The following is a 17,549-nucleotide window of genomic DNA, read 5'->3' as shown; positions in this document are numbered from 1 at the left end:
CATGGACAAAATACCAAAATTTGCAATTTATATAAATGCTTGGTATTCTTGTATTTTGAATGATCTCAAACATTTGTTGCATCATACACTGAATATATTCCTTTCAATACCTCTAGGTTTTAGCCTGTCCTGTATCTGTTTTCTCTCTTCTGCCTGCTGTTTACATATCCCTCGGCACCTCTCAAGCAGCCTGTTGATATTTGACTCCAGCTTCTTGTAAAAATCCAACCCCTTCTGGGACTTGGCTAATAAGTCTTCATAAACATCATATGAATTCTTTAGTTCCCCAATGGTAGTTTCTCGCCTAAAATGGATTGCTGTATTTACTGTACTGTGAAGGGACTATTGTTCTTGGTGTACCAATTCTCATGGTTTTTGTGGGTAGGTCAAACCATGAAATTTTGTTCCAAACTAAAAGGAGACTCCATTTGATGTGTAAACTGAAAACCTCAAAACCATGAATTTAAGAATTCATGAACTGGTGTTTCTTCCCTGATCCGCAAAAATTTGTATCTACGATTTAAGGAGATAGACCTAGAGTATGGTACATAACTCATGAAATCAGTGATATGTTTGTATTACATTCAATTTCACCAAGGCCTCTCAAGCTTTCATTTGAAACAGAATAAAATGAATCCAAGTTAATTAGATGCTTACATAAGATTGATGTAAAATGCTGAATACAAACGTTCCAATGATTTTTAAGAGTGGTGTCCCTTACCCTAGGTCTACTACCCTAAAGCACATTTGTACTTTCATAGTATTTATCATTTTTGTGAGTTTGCTTTATATTGAAAGTTGAAAGTGATTTTAACAATGTTCATAGCCAGATAAAAGGATGAGATATATTATTTTGAAGTTTGGTTTTGATGACATGATGTAAATATTGGGTTATAAGGTACCAAATTGTTTTGAATAGGCCTCATCCTTGCAATACCGTTTTACAATCTTTAAAATTGTTATACCTTGCTAGTGTTTCAGCAGTAGCTCTCCTTGTATTGGCATATCTAGCATTTGCATCTGTCAGTGCCCTCAATATATTGTCTTGAGCATTCAGGTTTTGGCGAATGAGTTCAATCTGTTTATCATGCTTCTTTATCTGTTCTCCAAACATCACCTAGAAATAAACCAGAACAGTGAGCAAATCAACTAAAAGATATCATATAACGCCTCAATCCCACAAGACAATGAAAGGGCATGAAAAGTGTTCTTCTTTGATAATCGTAAACAACTACTATTGTGAATTGAATGCAATATTCAACAATTTATGTACATGTAGTGTAACGTCAAGTTATCATGACTTTTTCGACACTTTTTTTAACTAAATCATTTCGTTTTTTAACTACTCAATTCCACAATCTAATAAAATCCCATACAAATCGCCAGATTAAGTTTATGACATAATCATATAAAGCAGAACATTACAATTCTCAATAAAGAGCTTCACCAAGCACAGCATGATACAACCACAGTGGTCAAACCTTGAACAGTTGGGGCAAGTGTTGACATAATATAAGTTTGTAACACACTTCAGCATAGGAACTTTCAATTCATTATGGACACAACAACTGGTTTGGACACAATATTGCACAAAATTTGAAATTCAATCAAAATTTTTCGAAATTAGACCAAATATTAATATGTCCATTTTTTAGGGGATGGCCCCTTAGACCCCTCATAACTCGAAAACTTTAAAAGATGTCTGAAATCTCATGGACAAATGCAGGTAGAGATTTTCATAAGTAATCCAATAAACAAAATTTTTAAATCGGACCAAAAGTAAAGTCGATTTTTTGGGGATGGAGGGGTGACTCCTTTGGTCCTACATAGCTCAAAAACTTGTCAGAAATATCAAAAATCTGACTGAACAATGCATCAAAGAATTTTCCTAAGGAATCTGATAAAAAAAATTCTCACTATCTGACAAAAAAAAAAAAAAAAAAAAAAAAACTATCTTCAGTGATTCAGCTTGAAATTTCTTGGTTCAGGACTTTAGTCCTGAAACAAAAAATGGGTTAAGGACATTGTCTTGCCGGGGGTCCAGTACAAAAACATCAATTAACCAACTATGCAGCAAAAAATAATTCGGAGGTCACAGCAAGATCTTCAACAAAGCCGTCAAAATCCTAGCTAAAACCCTGCGAGTGGAATTGGTTATTATATATTGCAGATTGAAATAGATATATAATAGAACATTTTAATTTTATGACTCATTTCGATTTTGATCTATTTTAGGGGTTGTAAATAATGTCAGTTTCCGCTGTCCTTCTATTAATTATAGTTTCTTTGCTGGTGACATGTTGCAGGTGAATGACCTTTGTCAATAACAAAGCCTCGATAGAAAATAGTCATTTGATTGATTTGAATAAATCAGAAATCAGATATCGACCAATCAGATACATTCTTTTATAAACAATTCGGTTTCAGTTACATGAATTCTAAAAATAACGCAGGGGAATACCAAAAATATGGCAGATCTAAATTATGACAGCCAGAAATTTTAATCGGACCAAGGACCCCCATGACAGTTATTCAACCAGAACTTTACAATTTCAATTTGAATCACTGATCTTGACATCAGGAAAATGTATGTTTCTGACCCCTAACTTTTGAAAAATTCCAAGTCTTTACCCCCAAAATAAATCAAATGTCTGACCATTGTGGTACAGAATATTGTGAAACAATATTATTGACATTCCTATGCTTTAATTGGAGTTTTATAATTAAATTCTATGAAATTCTATTGATTTAGGCCTCTTTCTGAAGCCACAAAATCAATACCAACCTTCCCTTTGTGGTTTGAAACCTTGTGATAAAATTTTATGAAGATCAAACAACTAACACTCAAGTTATCAAACAAAAACCAAGTGTCTAAGGACAAGGACACTGACTATGACACTGATGACAGCACCATACCAATATATGACCGCAATTTTTTTTGCATTCATATATAAATCTGGTAAGCTTCAAGTACGGTGTCCCATTCATTAAGCAAATACAGATTGATGGATGGCTGCAGAATGAGGTTTAAATGTACTAAGATAAGCCCACACATAAATACATAAATATTATAGGGTATCTGTACGTATTTTATGTTTGTAATGTTAAATTGTAATAAATAGCTGTTCTATCAGGATATACCCAAGATAATGAAAAATTCCCAATTACAATATCCAAAATCCAAAGTCCAATACCTCTGTAAAAAATAAATAGAAAATAAAACAATTTTCTGGGTATAACCTTGTCAGGGCTGTTCCATTAACAGATATGATACCATGTGAAGGCACTTTTTTACTAGGGTAGTAACACATAGAGTTTCTATTGCTGTTTTGTATCAAACTCTATATTTTGTCAACAGACCTGAGCACCCACCCAAATACAATGTATAAAAGTGACTTCCCCCGTCCCTCATATGTTTTACTGGAACTGCCCTAAGGTGTTACAGTCTAAATGCTTACTGTAGTATTAGAGCTGCCATCTTGTGCAACAATACGATTGGTTATGTCATCGTCCTTGACCTGTGACCTGAATTGTTCCTCAAGCATGTTTCTTTGACCTTTCATCTCCTCAACTTTATTCAATAGTTTCTGTAAATCTCTTACAATTGCCTCAGTTTCTGGGTCTACAATATCCAATTTTAATGCATTCATGAGAAACGAGACGGAAGAAATTCAAATACATGTACCAATAACCTTAATCCAATGCTATTAGAAAATGTTTTTTTTTTATATTTCATTTATTTTTCAGTTGTCAGGATTTTTCAATCTACCACCTGACTGGGGTGTTGAGAGACGACATGTCACACATATTTATGATCCAAGACTACACAATACATAACAAATAAGAGTTAAATTAATGAAACAACGTGAATAATAATAATAATAATAATTGAAAAGAAAAAAGAAGAAAATACTGCCTTCATACACACATACTTTCATGCCCTTTTGATCCATATACATGTACTATCAAAAACCTGTACTTTAAAATATTCGTTGAGTTTATGAATAAATAGAAAAGAAACAAAAAGGATACAAAAAAAAAATTCAGAAATATGTTCTGCAATGGGGCCCAAAATTTATCATATATTCTGGTAGTATTCGGTTTACTTGCAATTAATAGTTCAAAGGATTGGTACTGTTCAATCCTTGATTTCAATCCAATTAATGCTGGAATAGTGCCTTTCAATTTGCATCAAAATAAAAAACCTTTGGCTATTATACCAATTTTTCTCAGCAAATCCTAATAAAATCTCTTTTTTTGCTGAAGGTAAAAAAAGCATTAAATTCCTTATATTTTCTTGAAAAGGCAGCCAAATGTTATATGTGATGTGGCAATCATAAAAAAAATGTTCTAAAGTTTCTTCTTCCACACCACATAAAGAATATAAATATGTGACTTTTACTTCGATCTTGTATAGAAAAGAATTTGTTGGCAATATCAAAAGTAACAACTTGTCCTGAAAATTTTCACAAGGCTTCACCAAGCATTTTTTTCCTGATTTGTGCTCAGTTTGTATATAACCTAGTTTATTGCTAGTCAATATACTGTTATTGTCTTATACTGCAGGCTTTTAGGCAACATTTGTGGAAAAATAAAGACATATTTTAGACAAAACTGAAAAAAGGACAATTTCTGAATGACTTTATGACAGGCAATAAGGGTTCATATCTACTTATAAGAATAGAAGAAAACAATGAGTATGTACTTCCACAAAGGAAAATCCAGAATTTCAGGCAGAGTAAAGTTTTGGTGAATGTTTATCCAAAAATCACGATTTAAAGCAAAAACAAATATTTGCCTATCTTAGGGAAAGAGGCATAAACTGTTTCCATCTTTATGAATCTATGACTCGTTCAAAATGTAGGCTTTTCACCAAAATTTTCATTTTTTTTATTATTTTGTGACTTTAATAATGAAAATAGGGGCTGCTGTAAAAATAAGGAAAATTGGGAAAATAAGGGCCTCCTTAAAAGCTTGATTATGCCCATCCTTACTGCTGCAGGTAGTTCATGCAAGGGAAAATAGTCGAAGGTAAGGTGTAATATACTATTACCATAAATCATCAATCACTATAATGTATAAGCATCTCCTCCACGAAAACAGATTGGTTTACGATGCCATAGTTTTCATCTGGATTTGACAAAATAAGGTCAACTTGAAGGGTGGTTCTAGAAAGCATTTACCCTACAAAGTCAACTGGCCCATAAATTTGTATTTCAAGTTCTCTGTGGAAAGTAGATTGCTCCTTTATTCCCCAGTTTTTGTGTGTAATCTTTTAGGTATTTGTGTTATTTATGTGTTTTGACTTTGTTGTTCTGGACTGGTCTTTCTCTGTATCTTGTATATTCTGTTCTCTGTTCTAATCACAGTCTAGTCATATTTTTATTTAATATAACTGAATAACAACAAACCTTTATCCCTCTCAAGTGATGGTAGATAATTCTTTATATCCTCCAGAGGACCAGCTAATAATTTGAGGTTGGTAATATGTGCATTCATGGCTTTATGGAGGTCTATATTAGACTGATTGCCCTTTTTGTGCCCCTCTTCAAATTTGCTACATTCTTTCTTGATTTCTGGTAGCATTGGGTTTGATGTTCTTTTACCAAACTGTTTCTAAAATTATAAGGAATTAAGCCTGGGTTAAGTAAGATAATCCAAATAAATCTTTTCAGTCATTAGAATTTTTAATATTCAGAAGATACTTCTAATATTCAAGCTTCTAATTGATACTTATAACAAAAGGAAACAACTACAAGTAGGGATAGCCAGAAAGGCCTACTCTTGTGGCATATCGGAAACAAAAAAGTATCTGAATTCAAATAATTATGGAAGACTGTATAATAAACGATTTTTAGTCAGAAGATATGATGATACTGTAATTGTACAGGAAGCTCCCAAAGATGTGACTTCCTGTCAGACTGGTCATGCCCTCAGTGCTTCAAAGCTATGACTTTATTTTGCATGCAATGAAAATTCATATTGTTCTAGTGCAAATATAGTTATTTTTTTGACTTTATCCAAAACAAAAAATCATTTTAAACAAGACTAAATCATATTACCACACAATAAAAGGGTTATTACATGAATCATTGGGAATATATTCCTCGTCGAATGTATTTTGCATTTGTAAACTTGTGTAATATAAAATTCTACTTAGGATAATAAACCCCATTGTTGACTTATGTTCGAATATTAGCCTAGATATGATCAAAACTGCTAATACAATACAAAATACAAATGATTGCCAATACAGGATTTAGTAGTCAAATACAGGATTTACCCAACCCATATGGCTTTTAGCTGACCAATATCTCATATTTGCTTCGTTAAAATCCATACTGGCCTATGCCAATTTGATGTATTGGAGTAGTTAGTCACTTAAGGTATAACAGAATAAGGTTTTCCATAATGGCTGAGTTATTGAACATCGGCTAGCAATGTTAGACTTAGGCAGCGCCTCAATCCAATATGGCTTGCCTTGGACCAATAACTAAGCCAATATGGAAAATCTTATGCAATCATACTATAGTATTCATGCATTAACCCTTTAAAGCCCCTTTGTATCCTTTGTACTATTGGAAATTCAATGTCTTCAGGACTGACCACTAACCTGGAACTCCTCATCTTCTTTTATATCATTTTCTATCAAACCATTGATTTCATCAATTGCCATCTGTACTTCAGTGGCTGAGTTTGAAACAGCTGGAAAGATAAAATCAAATATTAAGGCAAATCATACCAAGTATTAAGTAGCACTCCAGCTAAGGGTCGTGCAAAATGTGATTCATGGGTAAAAAGCCTACATATTTTTATTTTTGGTATTTTGTTTGAAATGTCATAGTAAACAGAAATTAACATGTGGTTTTTCATCTAACCTGTGCTCTTACAAGATAAAAATTGTATAGAATGCACTGTAGATTTCAAAATTAAGGGAGATAACTTTGTAAATGACGCTCAAATACAATAGAATCTACTGGATTTTCAATGCTGATTATCTCCTAAGAGCAGGTAGATTTGAATGAATAATTACACATTCATAGTATAGACCCATAAAACAACTTAATTACAAAAATAAAAATATGTAGCCTTTTTTGGGGTGTATCACATTTTTCAGATTTTGCATGATTTTTACAAAGACTGTTACTTAAGTACTGTTATGTCCCCACTTCTACAAGTTATTGAGGATATTTGAAAATGGTTTATCCTTGTCCATCAACCCATACTGAGAGGGGCACCATCTCCTCCAACAGGTTTTGAGCTACTGTTTCAAGATTGTGTAGGAGGTTTATACACACAATAGAGATGTACAGGAATTTAATTTTGTACATCAATACATGGTCAGTACTTCAGATATAATCTCATTTTTCGCAAGTGCCATATTTTTCATTAAGAAAATTGTTTATTTGAGAGGGAAAAATTAGTGTCTCCTAGACACAAAAACAAAATTTCTAAGACAGTCTTATTATGAGTTGTTTTTTTTGGGGGGAGGAGACAGGGACAGTTGCATTATTTTCTACCTTACCTTTACTTTTTCTTCACTTTTTATAAGTAAGATAAAACAAATATGATGTTCGATAAAAAACTTATGGGTCAGGGGTGAAAAATATATGTGTGTAGCCTGTATAAATCCAAACACCTTTGGACTTTAACTAGTTCAGTTTAAAAGGTTAAAAATATATTTAAACTGGTATACAGGGACTTTAAATCTATCAGGTTAAGTCAGGTTTTAAGGTTTTCAAGGTCTGGTTTAAGAGGTAAACCTAGGGTAAGGGATACAACTCTTGAAATCAGTGATATGCTTGTATCATATTCAATTTCACCAACCCCTGTCAAGCTTTCATTTGAAACAGAATGAAATCAGTCCAAGTTAATTTGATTTACATGAGATGCATGTAAAATGCTGAAAACTAACATTCCGACGTTTGGCAAGAGTTGTATCCCTTACCCTCGATCAACCTCCTTAAATAGGTTTTACTATAGTTCTAAATGTCTGTTTTCCATGTCTGGTCTTTGTCCCTGGATTACATTCTTTTGATTACCGCTATAACCTTGGTTCCCTTGATTATATTTTCTATTATGACTTGATAGTAGGGTTCTATTATGACTTGATAGTAGGGTTCTATTATGACTTGATGGTAAGGTTCTATTATGACTTGATAGGTTCTATTATGACTTGATGGTAGAGTTTATTATGACTTGTTAGTGTGGTTTTATTATGACTTGATAGTCAGGTTCTATTATGACTTGATATTAGGGTTCTATTATGACTCGATAATAGTAAAGATGCAATTCGGAAGAATTCAATCAAAGAAAAAATTACAAATTTTTAAATTTATTACGAAACTAAGTCTTGTGTGGTTATTATGTTAATAACATAACTTTATTATATAAACAACTATGAATTACCATATGTTCCCTGAGCAAAAAAAAAATAAAAATTGATAATTCACACTATGAAATAAATTAGGTAATTTTACTCTCAGACTTTCTCCCGCCAAAATGTCACAACACTAATATCAATCCAATGATCAAAAAGTGAAAAGTTTATGTTGAAAATAGCAATAAATTATGAAGGAAATCTATAAAATCAATAAGATAATCATGACTAATCAAGATATAATCACTCATGCCAAAGATTTATCTAGAGTCGGAACAAGTTCCACACACTTGTTAAATCTAGGCTTTCTTCAGCACTCATGGTCATATTTTGCTTATTCACTCATTCCCATTAACTGTCCTATTATTACCAACTTTCGTTATCTCAAGGAAGAAATAGTATTTATCTACCAACATTTGTCAATTTATAATGTTGTATACCTCCCATAGCATCTGTGAGATCCTTAATGGCATTAGGCCTCACACTGACTGCAGCACACTTTTCCAGTAAATCCTGGGGTAGTCTTTCAGGTTCAAAGTTCAACTTGGCAGGGTCAAGATTCAAAGATGACATAAATTGTCTGAAGACAGAGACAGTTATTTGAAAGTTAATAATAGTTAAACCTGTATTAAGTGACAACAAAATCCTGATCATATAACACAGTATGTCTTTATATGCAGGTTAATTTAAGCAATAATGCACAACATAGGGATAATTTAAGGCAGGTCACTGCTGATTACTGGTGGTTGCTAAGACAGATTTGACTGTACATACAACTGTAGCCAAGACTAACTTTAAAAAGTTTTTGGGAAATTTCTACAGTCTATATGCAGCAATTTAAATGAATGCTAACTAGAGAATAAATTATTTTGAAACTGAGTTATTTCCCTTTGCAAGACCATCCAAGATTATACAAAGTTGATAATATAAATTACTGCTTTGGAAATATCAAGCCATTGACACTACTGTTGTTAGAATAGAAAAAATCTGCATCCTCAACTTCTCAAGAACAATTACGCTCTTTATATCTTCTTTTAAACATATTTTTTCTTAAAAATACTAAAGTGTATTATTTTCATCCTATAAACTTACCTAACCTATCTCTTAAAATAGGTAGTTGGAAACAAAATGTCTTAGAAATTGTATTGGTACTTACAACAATGCTACATTTTTCTCCTCTATTTCACCTCCAATCTGTCTCAGTAACTTTGCCTTCTCCTCACTGAAAATCAGATATACAAATTATTGTAAATGCCATAGAATGTATCCTTGTTGAGATTTAGTCTGAAAGTGTACACAAAATTCCTTAAACAGTTGGGCTTATGAACAAGATACTCCATTTCTCCTTTTTATTGTTTAACAAATCATAAATCAAAAACTTAAAAAAACTAAATGAGTGACATAAGATAAAACTCCTATAGAAATCATGTATAATACATAGTCTCCTCTACAAAACTTTAAAAAAAAAAACAAAAAAACACTGTGTCTAGTTTGAAGTAAAGCCAACATGTCATTTTTGAAATATTTAATGGCATGTAGTAAAATCTTGACCCCCCTATCCCTTTTGCTGACATCTTCACTTCCACTAAAATCAAGAAAACTTATTCTAAGGGGACACCTGATGAGAGCAGACCTGACCAAGACAAAACCTTACATATTTGTCTAGGATTCTTACATGAGTTCAACATGTCATCGTTTTCCTTTCCTCTTTTGTCTACCCCAGAATTGACTTTTATATAAGCAACTCGGCGGGTGTTTCTAGAAAAGCAGATGGCTCTTACCCTACCGGTGCACCTGGTCCATGCTCCCAGTTTTTAGTGGAGTCCGAGATGCTCATTTGCTTTTGTTACTTTGTATGTATGATTTTAATTACTTTATGTTCTTTGTTGTGTATGTTTGTTTTCCATGTCTGATCTTTGTCCCTGGATTACATTCTTTTGATTACCGCTATAACCTTGGTTCCCTTGACTACTCTGTAAAAAAACTAGTGCTAAAAGATCTGCTAAAACACAAAGGGAAAGTCCATTTCATTCGTAGAAGGGGAATGAGTTTTTGAAAATAAATATTCTGGCACTGAAAAAGTTAACATATCCTAGCCTACAAGTCCAACTAAGAAAACACATACATTTTCTAAATTCAGATGCAGGCCAAGTCTACATAATTCATGCAGTGAAATGGAAATAAAATAATCTTGTCCTGATGTGGTTGAAAATAAATCTTTGGACCTGCAAAATTTCAAGATAAATATTCTGTCCCCATAAAATTTTCCAGCCCCCCCCCCTCAGAATCAAATGGTCTACCCCTAATTTAGAGTCAGGTTCAATAATCATAAGGGACTGTTGTCTGTTTAACAGTCTCAAGTTACAACATAGAAAAACAGCAAATCATCATGGAGCAAAGTTTTCAACCAGTACTTCATGTTGCTAATGATGTAGGATCTTCCACAACATTTTGCCAAGTTGGCTGTTTTTAATCCGGGCAAATTTTTAATGAAGCTTGCCCTCTGGTGAGGTAAATATTTCAGTGAATTTCCTACCCCGCTTAATGCCTACTTCTATCTTCCCTGAATTTACCTGTAAAGTGAACTAGCTTCATGTGCAGACATTGGAACCAATTTCTGAAAAATGTCAGATCCTGAGACATCAGGATCATTCCAGTTAAATGGTATACCTTTCACCAAGGATGCTCCTGAAAACCAAACATAATGAAAGGGTAATTAATTTGAGAGTTTGAATATTGAAGATACTTCAGACAAGCACAATATAGAACAGTGATTTAAAAATGTTTATGAATGCAAAGTAAAATAAAAGGAGGCTATAAATATCTTTTGACGGTTACCTATTTTTCCCCGATATAAATTAACTAATCAAAGAAGCATTTTCCAAATTATTTTTTTCTTTGTGTTTGACTCAACCCCTTAAATAATCCAGACAACTGTCAAACCTTATTTTGAAGTCCTTTTGAGGAACGTTTTATTTGCCCCCACCATGTGTACAATTTTAATTGATTATCTTCTTTAATTGTTAAGGCTAACTATCTTAAATAACAACCACCCATCAAATTTTAAAAGAAGTGCCTTCTGACCCCCTTATCACAATAAATTCTAAGATAGTCCTAAATGAAAGCCAAGTCTAATATTATTCTAGGTATCACTGACCTTTGACTTCAGGAAGTGAATCTGCAGCGGGTATCTTATCATGATAGACAAAGTCGTTATCTTTCTTGGCTGACTGGTACCTTGAATAAATAGATAAAACATGTTGTTTAGGCATAATCCAACTTGCACAGAAACAGGATATCAGACGGCACCTAAAACTGCTTACAAGGTATGCCCCATCTATATAAAGCAAAAAACCAATTTTGAAATCAATCCATCTACCGGGAGCCAAATTTTTTGTGATGAAAACCTTTTTTATCATTACAATTTTCATATAGTGTAAAACAGTGAAGTCCCATGAAACAGGAAATAAATATCAGAGTGTAATCAGTTACTTACAATATATACCTCATCTATATAAAGCCACACACCAAATTTAAAATTAATCCATCCTTTCGGAGTCGACAAAAACTACGACTTACGGACAGACCAACAGAATATGGACAAACAAGGTGATTCCAATATACCACCAACTCATTGATTGGGGTATAATACTAAAACAATTCTCATTTTAAAAGGAGATACACATTTTCAATTTGCATATAAAAAAGAAAAAAAGTTTCCATGCTTCCACCATTGGTGCTGCAGGAAAGAACTAATTTAGAAAGACCTATGCCTATTTTTTTTAAGTTTCATTCCAACTTACTTGCCACTAACAACATCATTCATAAACCTCAATGAATCTTGTATATCTGATGACTCACTCTGAAAATACATCATTGACATATTTAAGTAGCTATCTACACATACCTAAGAGTCATGCAGGGGACGATCTCCAGAAAAAGAGTCACATATTTTGATTCTTGATATGTTCTTCACAAATCTTTAAAGTATTGAAATTCCACAAAAGTCTTGTATGATTTTTTTTTTTACTAAAGATAGTAAAAATAAATTGAAGAATTATTGTAATCTTTTAAAGGGAGATGATTCTGATTTTGCTGATCAATTTAATTATATCTTTTACTTCAAATATCTCTTAATGAAAGTCCTTGCATGAGAAATAGTATGCCCATTCCATAAACAAACTTATCAAAAAAAAAATGAAAATTATAAGATAATCAATTGGATAGAGTGAATAACCAAGATATGATAACTATTGCTGAGGAACGCCAAGATTCTGTTCACAAGTTAAATCTTCAAGAGTTCTTGGCACGAGTAATTATATTTTTGTTATTCATGATAACTAACAGATTATCCTATTATTATATAGATTTTCTACTATTGTTTTTTTTTTTACATAAATTAGAAATTTGTGATTGGCAGATTGATAGTTGTGGATTTATGCATGCACGATATGAAAACTTACTTTTAACATATTACTTTCTCATCCACTACTAAGGGTGACAACAAAGTTTCAGACATGATTTTCAGTGTGATACAAAATACAGATAAATAAGCAGCTCATAGCCATATGTCCCCTGCCAAAGCAGCAAAAAAAATTTCAAAAGTCCCATACTTCTTATAAAACTTGCCAAATCAAAATAGTGGCAATATGATCAACTACAAAGAGTGACTCACAAAAAATTTGAACAAAATCCGACAAGCAGTTTTCATGGAGTTGTGTTCACAAATGTGACCAGATGAAGACCAGTATATCTATGTCCCCTTCTGCGTTTATTTGTAAACACCCCTATTAGTGAAAAGAAGAATGCAATATTAATACAGTGGGAAATCATGTGTGACATCTGCTTATACCTTTGCCATTTTGGCGCAATCCTTCAGTTTATCAACAGCCAATGTATAGTACGCTACACATTCTCCAAACTTTTCCTGTTCCTCAGAGTATTTCCCCATGTAATAGTTGGTAATAACTTCATAGAATAGTATTTTTAACTCTGCCCTTTTCTTCCACTCCTGTAAAATAAACACCTTAAAAGCTGGTACATCAGACCTTTGAATAATATCAAATTAGTCATATCTGGCGATACCTTGATGTATCGTCTCTCAGAAACTCACTCTTTTTACTTAACTTGACACATTCTTCAAAATTGACCACAAACCCAACAGCCATGGCGCATGAAAATGCTGGTGGGCTGCAAAATTTGGCTAACATGCCAATGATTACTATATAAGTTCATTAATTTTTTTTTAGCTAGGGCTTGTTGTCAGAAATTTTCAGGGCAAAGACGGTCAGGTTGGGTAGTGTTGCACTTGCAAGGTTCATCGAGAGAAAGACAGACACCGTGACTTATATACAGCAAATATCATCTTTGTGGTCCATATAAGGACAAGGTATCACTTGCAACTTTTTTTGCTGACCACTCTGAACTGAATTAAAAAAAAAAGAGAAAGATCTTTTCTGAAGCTGACCTTAATATTGAAAATATTGAACAAATAAAAGTGTCAACACTGCACTTTTAAATTTGGCATTCACTTCATTTCTGGAAATTTTTTTCAAATCATGGATGTCGACGAGGGTAGATAAAAATATGCAATGGGAGCAATTAAAACAGAATTCAGAATTAGCTATTTCTCAAAATTTAAGAATAACACATTGATATTGAAGCATATAAGATGTGTCACCCTGGATATTTGTAAGTGTAGTTGTACTTCAACCATGGTAAGTTTTTCTATGCAAAAATCTTTTTGATATTTATATAGTATAGAAACTTGAGGTAAATGACAAATTTCATTGTCTTGGTTTATTTTAATACTACCTTATACTGCCGTGATCCAAGGATAGCATCCATATTCTCGGCCTGTAGCCCTCGGATTACGCCTCTGTAGAATTCTGTAACTTGAGCAGCTACCTTGGCAGTAATCGTAAACTTTCTACTGTCAATCATGGACTTCTCCAAAATACACTCCTGTGCCTGAGCCTAAAAAGGATGAAATGTGGGCCAGGTTTAATCTCAGCACCCTAAACCCCAACTCACGTATTTTGATTAGACCAAGAATTCAGAATAATAATTTTGAAAAGTTACTGCTATTAAACATACCAAAACAAAATTTAATGACATGAAATAAAAATTAGCAGAAATCTCTGAATATCATTTTAACTCCAACAAAAATTGTATGTACGTACAATAGCCAGTACTCCATAGGAAACTAAACCATTAAGTGTAGTTTAGGCAAAAGGTGCAACAATGGTATTGCTAGAGCATTAGCCAAAACAGTCTTATGAAAGGCAAAACCAAGTGCTTCTCATTCTCTACCACTTTTGTATACCTACCAGCATTAGGCTGACTTGAAAAGTCAGAACTTCATGTGACATATCTACACTGAGATTAGATGATCCAAAATGGTCTCTTAAATACTCAAACGCCCAGGCTGCACACTGGAAATGTGTACAGGATACCTTCATACCCTGAAATGTACAATTTTGTGATTCATAAATCTGTGGTGCAAGTAGCCCATGAGTACAAAACATTGTGTATGTGTTCACCATTCTGCCAGTTACATGCAGTCGCTTCAACAAAATGTAAAAAGCGTAAATTTGTGTTTGTTAATAGGTTATCTGATCGGATAGGATTAAAATTTTGGTCTCAAATTTCAAAAATTTTATCCTATCATATCATATGTTAACTGAAACATGATTATCATATGGTGTCGATTTATAAGATATTCATATGATGCAAACCATATGATTCTCAAGTGTGGCACATTTGCCTGTGTAGCCTTATTACATATACATACATGTATATATTATATTTTTTGTGTTTACGATGTTACATGAACAGACAGGATAAATACAAACATTCTGGTACTTACATCAGCATTTTGTCTGGTTTCAATACTTCCCAGTACAGAATGCAAAGCTCCAATGTTATACAGTACACAGGCTTGTTCAAATTTAACATCAGGAATTGTCACTTCCCTTCCCAAAAATACATCCTCCCTAAAATACAAATGGGTATTCATATTTCATAATACAGCTTTTTAAGATGTTTAAGTAGCGGTCTTTGTAAGAATCATGCAAATTCTGTAAAATGTGATACATCCGAAAAAATACTACACATTTTTAGCTTTTAGTTATTTATTATTTAAGTCTATTTTTTCTCGTTTGTTAACATTTTCAGATTTGCAGAAAAGCTTGTGTTGATCTACTAAAAAAATATATGTAAAAAGTGTTAGTGATGAACACTTTAAAAGCATTTAAAAGTACTAATTCATATTTGATAATGTTAATGCATGTGTATGCTTGCTTAAGACTTCAAACATTTACTATTGTCAGACTGTATTTTTTAGGTTTTGATGCAAAAAAGTCATATCCTCAAAGAACTGAGAATTCTTTATCGAAACATCTGAAATTCATGTATATAGACAGTTATCAGTAATCAACTGCAGTCAAGTTTCCAGGAATATTGTAGACATGGTAGACATATTACAAAATTGATACCTTCATGTTTTTACAAGTATAGTGTTCTCATCTCATGAGCAACAACTGTGGGTGTTTCTAGAAAACAAAAAGATGCTTACCCTAACAATGCACAAGGTCCATGCTCTAGATTTGAGTAGAGTTTGGAATATTCATTTACTTTAGTTTCTTTGTACATATTATTTTGATTATATCATGTTCTTTGCTGATTGTGTCTGTTTTCCCTGTCTTGTCTTTATCCTTAGAATATATGCTTTTATTTCAGCACTATTCATGATTCCCATGATTTGATAACACTTACCATGTAAAATTAATATTGCATTCACCATCCTCTCCCATGGGGAACCTCCCTTGTAAGAACTGTAGCTGGGCATAGTATTTCTTCAGTGTGCTGCAGCCCATAAAATCATGTGAGACATGAATGGCACTCTATAATTACACAAAATATACATGTAGTAAGTACATGTACAACCACTGAACTTACATGTACTTTTGCTCATATATATATTTTGTACACTGTACACAGTGACATTCTTTACATATAACAAATACTAACTTATTATAACTCATGCATTCAGACCATTCAAATACATGAAGTTGTTTATAAAATCACAGTTTTAAGTAAAAGAAACAGGAAGTTGTTGTAAAATTTTTCAAAGAAAATAACTTTTCCTCTCAGTCATGTGACCAAAGAGAGTACTTATGACATATCACTAGTATGTTTCTGGTGATCAAACTCATCACCTGTATCATAATATCAAGATGAATGTGCTGACACATATGTTTGTAGAGTTAAATCTACTTCCTGAACTGTAAAACTTCAAGTTCACAACATGAATACCAACTCCCTTTCAGGTTTGGAGGAATCCAACACAAAAAAGGGGGACTTACAAACTTTAATCCATTATAGTGCTTGCACATGTTGTTCAACTGAAAAAGGCCTTTAATGCTATAATGATTGTCTCATTCATACTTTACTACAGTAAAACCTACGCAGTTTGCAAAATATGTCACGGAAATGTTGATTCACATGTTGTGCCATGTAAAAAAACCCACAGGGATTTTCCTAAGTTGGCTGGTATGTAACTTTCTCAAATTAAGTTTTAGTTCAAATGAAAAGGTTTTAATTCAGATGTGTCTTCGATTTTTTTAAATTGTATAACAATTTTTGAACAAATCAATGTGCCCTAAAAATCAAACATCACGACAAAAAGTGCCCTTTGGAAAAAAAAAATTACTATGCCCTTTTCTAATCCTAGATTTAACACAAGTTTGAGTTACCTGTCTGAGCTGTTCCAAGTCAGAACAAGCTTTGTTATAATGAGCTGGGTCTTCTCCATAATGAGTCTTTATATACTAGAAAAGAAAAAAACCTGCTGTTATCAACTTTTAAAATGTACTAATTTCTAAAATGCAAAAGAATGCAATTGCTTGTATTGTTGGTCATGTGGGAATTTGTGTTTTATTCCAATTCATCGAGAAAGTTCCAAACTATATTTGGAGCCTTCATTCACATTGATGTAAAGCTTTTGTCCATTCAGATCTAGAATTGTTAAATTCAATCAGTATTTTGTTCAAGAAATAGCCAAACAAGCAATGAAAAATGTTTAATAGACTTTTCATTTGATTTCAGACTTTATTTAAGTGTATCTTAAGATTGAGATGATGAGCAATGTAAGTTTGTCATATAAAAC

The 17,549-nt window shown here is 32.8% G+C and overlaps 1 protein-coding gene across 2 annotated transcripts in view; it reads right to left on the bottom strand.

Moving 5' to 3' along the window:
- Positions 1 to 17,549, bottom strand: part of LOC148599757 (uncharacterized) — a 43,414-nt gene that overhangs the window by 24,131 nt on the left and 1,734 nt on the right. For both annotated transcript variants that reach the window (XM_088557114.1, XM_088557115.1), the window contains exons 2-17: positions 17,137 to 17,211; positions 16,157 to 16,284; positions 15,249 to 15,375; positions 14,710 to 14,844; positions 14,195 to 14,356; positions 13,233 to 13,391; positions 12,184 to 12,242; positions 11,538 to 11,617; positions 10,954 to 11,068; positions 9,537 to 9,602; positions 8,821 to 8,960; positions 6,614 to 6,705; positions 5,412 to 5,616; positions 3,459 to 3,622; positions 966 to 1,117; positions 111 to 304 (exon numbers count right to left, since the gene is read on the bottom strand). In XM_088557114.1, the coding sequence (XP_088413240.1) occupies positions 111 to 304; positions 966 to 1,117; positions 3,459 to 3,622; positions 5,412 to 5,616; positions 6,614 to 6,705; positions 8,821 to 8,960; positions 9,537 to 9,602; positions 10,954 to 11,068; positions 11,538 to 11,617; positions 12,184 to 12,242; positions 13,233 to 13,391; positions 14,195 to 14,356; positions 14,710 to 14,844; positions 15,249 to 15,375; positions 16,157 to 16,284; positions 17,137 to 17,211 (2,053 nt within the window). The remainder of the gene's footprint in view (positions 1 to 110; positions 305 to 965; positions 1,118 to 3,458; positions 3,623 to 5,411; positions 5,617 to 6,613; positions 6,706 to 8,820; positions 8,961 to 9,536; positions 9,603 to 10,953; positions 11,069 to 11,537; positions 11,618 to 12,183; positions 12,243 to 13,232; positions 13,392 to 14,194; positions 14,357 to 14,709; positions 14,845 to 15,248; positions 15,376 to 16,156; positions 16,285 to 17,136; positions 17,212 to 17,549) is intronic.

The sequence above is a fragment of the Perna viridis genome, chromosome 13, assembly GCF_037379345.1.
Source record: "Perna viridis isolate PV_CMFRI_1.1 ecotype Kerala chromosome 13, ASM3737934v1, whole genome shotgun sequence".
Classification (NCBI taxonomy): domain Eukaryota; kingdom Metazoa; phylum Mollusca; class Bivalvia; order Mytilida; family Mytilidae; genus Perna; species Perna viridis.
The sequence above is the reverse complement of the archived record's forward strand: the minus strand, read 5'-3'. Positions and strand labels throughout refer to the sequence as shown.